General features: G+C 32.7%; 1 protein-coding gene across 1 annotated transcript; it reads right to left on the reverse strand.

Annotated features, from left to right (window-relative positions):
• Window positions 1–847: 847 nt before the first annotated feature.
• On the reverse strand, window positions 848–2455 carry PCB2 (NAD(P)-binding Rossmann-fold superfamily protein). Its single transcript, XM_085742755.1, has one exon. The coding sequence runs from the start codon at window positions 2245–2247 to the stop codon at window positions 1012–1014; it is 1236 nt and encodes a 411-aa protein (XP_085598881.1). The 5' UTR covers window positions 2248–2455; the 3' UTR covers window positions 848–1011.
• Window positions 2456–12424: the final 9969 nt, after the last annotated feature.

A 12424-nucleotide genomic window follows, 5' to 3' on the forward strand; every position in this document is an offset into this window, starting at 1 on the left:
CATGTTTTCACAATTCATAGTAATGTGAAGTTTTTCTAAGTCATTGTTACTTCTGATCCAAGCGAAGATGAATAAAAGAATAAATTACCAATAATTTAGAACATCACAGAAAAAGGGGATTACACTCAATTAAGGAAGATAAACTTACTCATAGGCAGACATGTAACATAGGGAATGCCTTCTTTTCGTTAAATGGATTCCAAACATGACAACCTAGGCAGGAATGTAGCATAAAAAGTAGCAGAACATCAAGGACACTTAAGAAGATGGTTTAGTCAATCCATTCTAAATATGTTCTCATTTTGAGGAATCAATTCACAATGGCAGCTAGAAACAACAAAATCGATGAATTATATACGACCACCTAAGTTGGGATACACTCCTGCACTGCGTCCCAATGCAATGAAAGTGATTTCTTAGAAGCTCAAAATTTTGGCTTCCAATTTGACGAGTGTTTGATGTCTCGACATATCGCAGGAACAAACAGGTAGATAGTATACTCATAGAAACATGCAAATTACATTTGTATACTCCGTTCAAAAGAATAAAGAAACGATGAACGCAAACAATGAACACACGTGTTTGGAAATGAAATTTGATCAGCTAATTTTGCCTACATCTTCGACTGCAGAGCAGCTGCAGTTCCATTGTATTATCGATTAAAGATAGGGCTTACAATGTATGTATTGTATTTGAATACGACGGTCAAGATTACAACATTACTCATGAACCGTACCGCAAAGGGAATTCAACCCTGCAACAAACGTTTGGGTCTGTCCCAAGGGCAGGTCTCTCTCACACCGATCAATCGACCCTGTCCAATTTAGTTTTAGGACAACAAACTTAATTGCCGGTAGCAATAAGCAATTTATTAATAGGTGAATCGTGGAGCTAATCTATGTAATTGTAAATGTTAAAATTGACTATAGCTAAATACACACATTTATACATAAACAAAATTGGCAACTATTTGATCTATTGAGTTCACACTTATTTAACCATAAAACCATCTTAAAATATTGTTTGCTCACCTAGCTCTTGACCAGCCATCCCTTCCCTGAGCACCCTAGCAAAAAAATCTTCCAACGTATCATTCCCATAGCTCGGCGTCTTCTCATCGCTGTACTCGCCAGTATCAGGATCCAAAATCAACATACTTTCAGCCGCATAGTACCTTCCAATTTTTCCAAACTCAGCAGCATCTTCCAATGAAGGAAATACCTTAACCAAATTGTCAAGAACACCAATAGCAAAATCCATAATCCCTATTGGAACTTTCAAGAACTTAGGCTCCTTCCCTAAAAGCTTAAACAAAATTTCCCCTTGTTCCAATGGAGTCAATGCCTTCCCTGGTCCTCCAATAGGTAAAATCTTGTTAATTTTATCCTCACTCATTACACAATCAACAATAAAAGAAGCCAAATCTTGTTCACTTATAGGTTTACAAGCACACAACTTTCCATCACCAAACATCACATAAGGCTTCCCATCTTTCACCAAATCAACTTGACCACCTAAACTCTTAAAAAACGCGGTCGGCCTCACTATACTATAACTAAACCTATCATCTTTCTCCGCTTCCTTTACCAACTCATCCTCAAGCTTCAGCTTCGCACGCTGAAACTCGAGAAGAGGCTTCTGAACACAAATTGCCGAAAGCAATACAAAATGAGAAGCACCAAGTTTCCTACCAGCTAAAAGACTATTCTTAGTAGCTTCATAATCAATCTTCCATGAATCCTTAACCCCTCCATTTCTACTAGCAAGACAAGACACAACAACATCAAAACCAACACCTAGGTTCTTCAAATCCTCATCAAAAACATCCAAATTTGTCACATCAGAGAAACACACATTAGCACCTTTTAACTCATTCAATGTTGTTTCTTTATCAATGCTACCCTTTATTCCACTCTTTTCTCTAGCTATTGCAGTAACATTAAACCCTCTTTGAATCAACTCTTTCACTACAAATTTTCCTATATACCCAGTTGAACCTACTACCAAGACATTAACATCTTTTGGATTCTTGCTTCTAAATGTTGATGGGGTCGTTTCAACTTGTTCAGATTGTGAAAGGGATGCATAAAGTTTCAATTTTTGTTTGTTATACTTAATGGGTCTGTGTGATTTTACCTTGAATAGGTTGATGAAGTGAGAAGGAGGGTGTGAAGAGAAATTGAAGGAGAGGGTTTGGTGTTTGAGTGAGGGGTGTGTGATGAAAGTGGAAGAATAACACAGGGACATTTTTTACTCTGATTCTTAAGAAATTGTGAATGCAGAGGATTGTGTTTGTGATTGAAAGGAAATAATGGTTGAGTTTGATTGAGAATGAGAAGAAGAAAAAGAGTGGAATTGAAGAGTGTGTAAGAGAAATCTAAATGGATGGTGGTGATGAGAATACGTGGGGTTGCATAATCTGTTATCCTCTTCACTATGTTGTGTGATTGATTCTCCATTTAAAAAATAGAAGTAATTGGTATACACTATAAGTTTACAATTATTGGAAAATTCAATGGTGAAGTCATGAGAACAACTTTTCTCGTGAAGTTAACACTATAGCATCAAAAATGTAGTGAGTAACACCCCACTGTTTGTATAGTGGCATCAAAAGTTCAGTCCTCATAGTATCATCAATTCATCAAATTAACAAGATTACACTTAATCTAATTTATCCTACCTTGTTTTAAGTGTAACACCCCACAAAGTGTAACACTTAAGACTATCACATAATATCATCAACTCGGTTTGCATGATAAAGATGCCAACGATAAAATAATACTTGTAAGTCCAAGATGTTGCAAGCATTATGTTGTTTTTGGATTTCCAAACTGTTGTATTTGGATTTCCAAATTCTATTATCTACCGAAGTTGTTACTAGGTTGAGTCACGACCAGGTCGCTCTCTTTAAGACGTTTCGTGGCACTACCCAAAATTGTGCAAGGTAGACTATCAACCACGCCGCCTCCAGGATAAAACAAGCCAGCTACAACTGTTTGATTAACTACTGCTGTAGAAAATCGTTCGAGAATTACACCGTCAAATATGGTACTAAGACCACACTTTAATACTGAAACCACTTTAATATGGTATCATTACCATTCTATTATGGTGTTAAGACCACTCAAATATGGTGTTTCCACCATTCTAACCTTTAAGTTCTCCAAACTATCAATATGGTACTATGACCACTCAAATATGGTGTTACCACCATTTCTCCTCAAATAAAATTATTGAATAATTTTTATATACCGTTAAGATCATTCTTGATTCCGACGGGACATTGTTTATTCCAAATAGGGACTATGATCTTAAAAGTACTCTTTATTCCGAAGGGACATATATTATCGAAGGGACTATGAACTTAAGACCATTCTTAATTCCGAAGGGACATTAAACCGAAAAGGGACTATAGTCTTAAGAACACTCTTAATTCCGAAGGGGCATAAAGGAGTAGAAAAAGGAGAAGGACTTGTTAAACAAGTCGAAGGAGGGAGAAGAGATGAAAGACTCGTCAACACAAGTCAAAAAAGGGAGAAGAGAGAAAGAGTTCCCGACAACTCAATGAAACTCTTTGGTGTGTGGAATGCACTGTGTGAGCTCTCTATTTATAAAGAAAATTCACAACTAATAAGTGAGAAACTTTGGGAACAAGTAATACATTACTTTGTCATTAAGTAATTCACATATTAGATCTAGTACAAAAATATCTCAATTGAGTACCAAAATATATTATATTTAGTACAAAAATAAATTATATTATGTACCAAAATATATTTCAGATCAAGTACTAAAATATATTAGATTGCGTATCCAAATATTTTAGCAAAACTTGGGGACTAAGAAAACACTTTCTAATAATGATTAAATTAATTATTTAATTTATCATTTCCAAATAATAAAATATATATCAATATATATTTTTCTCTAGTGCTTATGTACCCCCATTAATTAGAGGTACACCCCCACTATATAAACACTACTAATGTGTGTGTTTCATCCGATGTGGGACTTCCACTTTTTTCAATTCACACAACACTAGTTCTACCCAACATGGGAATTTGTGTTTAGTCTTTTTTACTCAATTTCCACACATGTTCCAACAATCCCCCACTTGAATTTAAAAAATGGTTTCAGAAATAACGTCAAAAACGTCTCCATAAGATTTGCTAGTAAACAAAGGTGTCACATACAACTTGAACCTTTGCATAGCGAGTAAAATTCTGATTAACAAGAGTTGCTTACAGCATTGAACTCTATCTCAGACATAGAACCCACACACAAACCTTTTCATAAGGTGTATTCTAAAAGCCCGTGCGTTTATGGCCATGCACGTCTATCCCAGTTTTAACGAACGCTCTAGGTATTCTGCCCCGAATCCCATAGAAACCGGCCCTTAGTTCCACATTCGTATAGGTGAGTCTATCAAGAGTATTCCTGTAGCTATGTACTCCACTCCAAATAGAGTATAGATCTCATTAAGAGTTTCTATTATCTCATCCTTCTATCACTGCAGGAATCACGCTTTCTTACTTTTAACATAGCATGTTCTATCACTTGTGACTTGTTATTACCCATTGAACTATTTCTTGGGATCTCCAGTCATGTAGGTCGGGTTACCATCACTTGTGACCTTTGGGCATTAGTCCCATCCTATTGGATGTGTTTAGGACTTTCTTTCTAGTAATTCCTTTCGTCAAAGGATTGACTAATTCTTTATCAGTACGTACATGATCTACTTTAACCGTTCCTTTTGAGAGTAGCTAGCTCTCTAATCCTTTATGTGTTCATGCCTTAATTATCGTCTCTAACGATTCTCAATTTTTGTAATAGTTGCAGACTATCACAATGATTTAACACTTCTGGAAACGGTTTTATCCACTAAGGGATCTCAACTAGCAAGCATCTTGTCAACTTGCTTCTCCACTAGTTTTCTCTAGTGTTCTGATCTCAGATTCATTCCATAGTGGACTGAGTCAATATCATTTGTTTTAACAAACAACTCCTCTAGTGATGCTCAATGTGCAGTCACTAGTCGCTAAATACTCATCTGAAAGATGTTCTATTTTATATCTTGTACCATTTAAGTACAATAGGTTACTCCTAGTGAAGTAATCTTAGAGTCATCGTTTTCTTAAGGCACCTCATGACTCTTTCTATAGCATGGCAATGCTTCTCATCCGTCTACTAGTAAACTTGCACAAGAGTTTCACGACATTAGCAATGTCGGGTCTAATACATTCAGTGGCTTACCTAAGGACTGCCAATGATGCTCGCATATTCTGTTTGTTTAACTCCATCTCAAGTGTTCTTACACTTGGATCATAATATATGATTGCAAGTTTACGGTGAAATAATAATATTTCCTTAAGAACTTCTCAACTTTGTGAGATTTATCAAAAAAGTTCCTTTTTTTTTTGATCTAGTAATCTTGAAACCAATAATTACTTCAACTTTGTCTAGGTCTTTCTTATCAATGTTATTGATAAACAATGATTTCACATAATTCATAACATTAATCTTTAAATCAAATATGAGCAAGTCGTCTTCATAGAGACATATGATCGTGCAAATATTATTTGTCACTTTCATTCACTTTATACTCATTCGATAGCATTAGAATGTCAAATTTTTTCATGCCATTCCTCAGGAGTTTATTTTAGACCATACAAAGAATTATCTAACTTACATACCTTGTTTTCTTGTCCATTCCTCAGGAGTTTATTTTAGACCATACAAAGAATTATCTAACTTACATACCTTGTTTTCTTGTCCATGAATCACAAAAATTTTCAGGTTTTTCCATATAGATTTCTTCTTCTAGTTCACCATAAAAAGAGGCAACTTTCACATCCATTTGGAGTACTATCGAGTTATGAACGGCGGCTAAAGGGACTAGTGCTCTTATGGATATGATTTTCGTGACTGGTTTCCTTTTTCCAAAATCCAAATACAACCGATTGGTTTTGCAACTATGAGACAAGTCAACCAAGTGTCATGTTTTGTTAGACTCTAGAAAATTCATTTCATCGTTTATTGTTTTTGCCATAATTCAGCATCCAATGAGGACATACCTTCTTTAAGGCTTAATGAATCTTCTTCCAATGTATAAACCAAGTTCATACTCTTTAGCAATTTTAGCTTTCTTACCTCCTTGAGGTTCTATAACATCTCGTATGATGTTTTCATAACTATTTCTAATTACATGAATGTGATTAGATATAGTGCCCCCACTAGTTCTTAATTTTTAGAAGGGAATTTATTTTGCCCCCACTAATGTCGTGCTCCCATTAGAGTCCCCCACTAGTGCCCCCACTATTCTTTAGTTAAAGGGGTAAACATTTACATAGAAATCGACATCTTTTAAATTTTATGATCACTTTAACATTTAGGTTATAAAACCTATATGTTTCGTTATTTATCACATACCCGATGAATACACATTCATAGGCTTTACTAGTGAGTTCAACTCTCGGGGTCCAGAATCCAAATATAGTTCAGACAATCCCAAGTTCAAAAATAAGACAAGTTGGATTGTCTTTTCTTCAAAAATTTCTTAATTAGAATTTTTGTTCTTAGACTTGGGTACTCTATAAATTTCAATTTTCGTTATAAAAATTGAACATTCAAGCATATCAATTTTATTTTTTCAAAATTCACAGTCATCAATAAATATGATAAAAATATTATTTTATCATTTCTAATTTATGTGTCATCAAATTCACACATATCATAATTTATTATGTTTAGAGATTCATATTCTCTAAATTCTAATTTATATGAACTTTTGGTTCATATATCTTGACTACAATAAATAAAATTGTTTAATCATATAACGTTGGAATTAAGTCCAAGTTACTCATGTTTAAAATTAAACACTTGTTTGTGATCAATTTTGATATGTCAAATATTAAAATCACACAACTAATAAAATAGAAGGAGAATTTTAATTTTGAATCTACCATTAAAGGTGCAATCTTTTTCCACAAGAATGCATAGAGTACAAGTCACTAGACCTGTTCTTATAGGATCAAAATCCTAAAATAATTGAGTGCTCGAGTTCATATTTATAATCAAAATCATAACGATACGCTTATGCTTTAATTTACCAAAAAAATAGTTCAATGTGAAAATTGAAATTGGTTTTGGTAAAGCAGGCACATTATGTTTCTGACGTGGTACACTCAACCTTCAAATTTAGGACCTTAGCATCACTTTCATTTGCCATCGCACAATACAAAAGAAATTCAATACTTGACCGACGATTTGCTGTTGCCACTAGTTTCTTATGTCATATTTTTGTATTTGCAAATTGTCAAGTAGAGAATTTAAGGACGATGCGTCAAACAAAGCAACACATGAGGGTTCTAATCTCAAAATAGCTAAAGGTATTTATTCAGAATGCGGTTCTGACTTTTGAATATAAATTTCAAAGTCGCATATGTGAATTTCTTAGTGTTGTTGTTTATAACAACAATCACTTCATCGTTTCAGTCAAAAGATGTATTTCTATAGCTTGATTTATCCTTAATCTGTTTAGGGACAATTGAACCTCAATAAGTAACTTCTTCGGTAGACATAGTAGATCGAAACGTCTTAAATTTGTTGTTTTTAGATTTCCAAACTGTTGTATTTGGATTTCCAAATTCTATTATCTACCGAAGTTGTTACTAGGTTGAGTCACGACCAGGACGCTCTCTTTAAGACGTTTCGTGGCACTACCCAAAATTGTGCAAGGTAGACTATCAACCACGCCGCCTCCAGGATAAAACAAGCTCAGCTACAACTGTTTGATTAACTACTGCACTGTAGAAAATCGTTCGAGAATTACACCGTCAAATATGGTACTAAGACCACTCTTTAATACTGAAACCACTTTAATATGGTATCATTACCATTCTATTATGGTGCTAAGACCACTCAAATATGGTGTTTCCACCATTCTAACCTTTAAGTTCTCCAAACTATCAATATGGTACTATGACCACTCAAATATGGTGTTATCACCATTTCTCCTCAAATAAAATTATTGAATAATTTTTATATACCGTTAAGATCATTCTTGATTCCGACGGGACATTGTTTATTCCAAATAGGGACTATGATCTTAAAAGTACTCTTTATTCCGAAGGGACATATATTATCGAAGGGACTATGAACTTAAGACCATTCTTAATTCCGAAGGGACATTAAACCGAAAAGGGACTATAGTCTTAAGAACACTCTTAATTTCGAAGGGACAGAAAGGAGTAGAAAAAGGAGAAGGACTTGTTAAACAAGTCGAAGGAGGGAGAAGAGATGAAAGACTCGTCAACACAAGTCAAAAAAGGGAGAAGAGAGAAAGAGTTCCCGACAACTCAATGAAACTCTTTGGTGTGTGGAATGCACTGTGTGAGCTCTCTATTTATAAAGAAAATTCACAACTAATAAGTGAGAAATTTTGGGAACAAGTAATACATTACTTTGTCATTAAGTAATTCACATATTAGATCTAGTACAAAAATATCTCAATTGAGTACCAAAATATATTATATTTAGTACAAAAATAAATTATATTATGTACCAAAATATATTTCAGATCAAGTACTAAAATATATTAGATTGCGTATCCAAATATTTTAGCAAAACTTGGGGACTAAGAAAACACTTTCTAATAATGATTAAATTAATTATTTAATTTATCATTTCCAAATAATAAAATATATATCAATATATATTTTTCTCTAGTGCTTATGTACCCCCATTAATTAGAGGTACACCCCCACTATATAAACACTACTAATGTGTGTGTTCCATCCGATGTGGGACTTCCACTTTTTTCAATTCACACAACACTAGTTCTACCCAACATGGGAATTTGTGTTTAGTCTTTTTTACTCAATTTTCACACATGTTCCAACACATTACTTGATGAAATACTATTGATCAGTAATCAGTAATCAACAATTTAAAAATGAATCAAACATTAAGATCAAAATTAACTTTTTCAAAAAAGTCAGTTTCCTAACTGCAGCATAGAAGCTCCCTTATTTATTATAAACATCTAACCGTAATATTTTGTCACCTCAATTAATGAATATGAAAATAAATAAAAAGTTGTTATAATTATTAATCGACGATATAATACATCATTTGATGTATGTGTAAGAGAATTGTATGTTGACAGAATATATTAATTAAACTCTTTAAAATATTAATTTTAAATAAAATATTTTTTATAAACTAGATCTCTTATGATTGTTGTTTTCTTTAGGGAGTTGTTAACATGTGGATTTTGTTATTGTGTTGACGGTCAATCCATACGACATGTATGAATCCCTAATTGTTCTTTGTAGGTATTCACTCTTCAACTTTTTTGTAAGATAGTTTTGTGTATGTACGTGAGTTCGCTAGGTTGCGCTCGTGATGAGTGATTATTTGTTAAGATTGATAAGGTTTGATCTATTTGGTCTGATTTACCAAGATGTGTTCATGTTTGGGTTGTACTTGAGTCAGGTCTAATACCCCCAATCTCTATATCTCGTTCTTTTTATTTATATATTTGATCTTTTATCTAAAAAAATAATAATAATTTCAATCAACTAGTTTTTTTATCTATAACTCATCAGCTATAAACTACTTTTACAGTGATCAACTAACTTATCAACTCCTTAAAAAAAATCTAACTTATGAGTTTTAAGCTAACTTTATTCCTTAATTTTACAAAACAAACCTCAGTCAGTTGAAGTGATTTTGGTGTTAGATGCCACGTGTTATTTTCTGATAGGGAAGCATGCCCACAACGTATAGAGTACCATATGTAAGTAGTTTTATTTTTTAGGGATATGTTTCTCCATCTTGAAATTATTATCATATTTGTTCAAGGAATAAACTAAGGGGTAATAGTCATTTTAGTCCATAGATTTGAAGCGAGTAGTCATAATAATCCTCAATGTATCAAAATTTTAAAATAGTTTTTGATTGTGCATTTTGTTAGTCAAAACAATATCTGATGTTAAAATAGTTCTTCATTACTAACATTAACTCTATTCGTATAAGGACTAATATGATAATAATTTAATACCTATAAAGACTGATATGACAATAAGTATATATATTGAATAATTAATATGACAATATTAACGAAACATTTTGACACGAAGACTATGTTGACTAACATAATGCACAATCAGATACCATTTTAAAATTTTGATACATTGAAGATTATTATGACAATTCAGTACACATTTATGAATCAAAATGACTATTACCCATAAATCAAAAGGGTGTAAAGGGTATATTTCAGTTTTAATTTTATTATTATTATTAGGTGTGGAGAGATTTGTTTTAGAATTAGATATGTGTCGAGACCAGATAATTTGGGTAATTAGGTTTGTCATAGTACCACTAGTTACAAACCCGTGCTTCGCACGGGTTTAATGACGTATCTTGTAAAAAAAATTGTTTCAAAGGAAAAATGAACAAATTTATGAATATTTCACAAACATTATAAATCTTTATCAAAATATTTATGAAAGTTTTACCAAATCTTGAATAGAGATTAATATTTGTGAAATAGTGATGATTGATAAAATAATTAAAAAGGGTAAAGGGTATAGAAATAAATTTATTAAAGAATTAAAAATTTGTTTAAACTAATTTTTGTTACAATTTAGGCCTAAAAAAAATACTGGACTTCGTTGAGTTTCTCTCTAATTTTTTTTATCAGGCTTGAAGCCATGACTCTGAGTTTGAAAACTGCAAAATTCACGAAAATTATTGAAGAAACACTATAAACAAATAAACGGCATCATCAAAAATTAAATCATATTTGGATATAGTGATCAACCAAACAAAAAAAGCAAGCATATTAAATACCTATAATCAATGGATTCTAATTGCATAGAGGCGACACTTATGATTTCTCTGTGTCTGGTCATCAATGAGAGTGATTGTTTTGCGCTTTCCTTTCAGAATTGTTCTTGACACCTCGTTTGGCAAATGCTAAACAGGGAAATAACTGCAATACACATGGATAAGATGTATGCGAATATAGTTACATATAATTTATAAAATGAAGGTAGCATAACTGATTTTAAGCTAAAGAAAATGTACCACGACTTCTAATTTATCTTCCTATAAAGTCTAGATAAATGCATGCATGTGGATTATATGTACCCCGTTGACCAATTAACATTGTTGAAATAAATGGAAATTAAGCATCACTTCCACATGTGCATCTATAGCTAGCACCATTTGACATTGATGTCTTTGAACATTTGGTGCAACTCTCATAATACCATCCAAACTGGTTAGGATTGAATTTAGTTGTTTTTCAAATAGTGATGCAGTATGTATCCTAACACAAATTATGCACATGAAATAAATAATAATGCAATATGTATTTTTAATTTGTGCGTAAAAAAACTCAAAGCATGTTTGTGCATAAATAAAGCAGACCTTGACTAAGTACGTTGAGAAGTACGTTGTACAAAGTACATTGAGAAGAAGCCGAACTCTGACTTAAGTTTTGACTATGAGCTTGAGAAGTGTTAAGGTCACGACAACAATTCAAGAAACATGGTCAAAAAACAATCAAATCAGATTGTGAAATAATAAGTTAGTCTAACACTGTATTGTGAAATCATAATGCAAACTTACTAAGTCTTAAACTTCTCAACAACCGGATGATGTAGGTTGATGTGCAGCCTCGATCCTGACCAATTGTTACATCTATTTGGGTTGTCATTGATAAAGCTTAAAAGTATTTTTCCCATAGTGTTACATCAACTATATTCCCACTGCATAAGGAAAGACATCTTACAAGACATTATCAAACTTATACAAAATCCTATCATCTGATGCTGACAAATTAGAAAATAATACCTTTTATCTTTCAACACAATGTTCGTACACGGTTTCTTTTCAGTCCCAATTGGCGTTGCTTTACAATCTCATGAAGAAGTCCGATGATTTCTTAAGGAAAAAAAATTACATATATAAGAACATTATAATCGGCGAAAACACAGAAATAAATTAAAGCACATAACTATACCATATTAAACGTCAATTTTGAATTTTCCTTCTTGAATTTCCTTAAATGGCTTAAAGCGAAATTCATGAGTAAGAACATTAGTTAACTTGTCATACTTCTGCACCTTTGTACCATAACCAAAAACAACCTTAAAGGGATTAAATGCAATGTCATTATCAAACACATGACAATTATACAAAATATAAGTCTTGTTTTCCTCGATCAAAGCCTTCTAATGCTCCAATTGTCTATATTGAGTTATTACATGAACTCGATCACCCTAAATCCGAGAAAGAAACCAAAAAATATAAATAAATCAAAATGTACACTAATAAGTAACATTGATAAATCATAAAGGAAATCACAACAAATCTTAACTAACTCATCTAACCTTTGCATCACAAAAAATGA

Source organism: Medicago sativa, chromosome 2 (genome assembly GCF_051527215.1).
Source record: "Medicago sativa cultivar Bolivia chromosome 2, Bolivia_mono, whole genome shotgun sequence".
NCBI classification, from domain to species: domain Eukaryota; kingdom Viridiplantae; phylum Streptophyta; class Magnoliopsida; order Fabales; family Fabaceae; genus Medicago; species Medicago sativa.

Coding starts and splice junctions, on each gene's coding strand:
- PCB2 (XM_085742755.1), bottom strand. CDS start 2,247: ATGTCCCTGTGTTATTCTTCCACTTTCATCACACACCCCTCACTCAAA.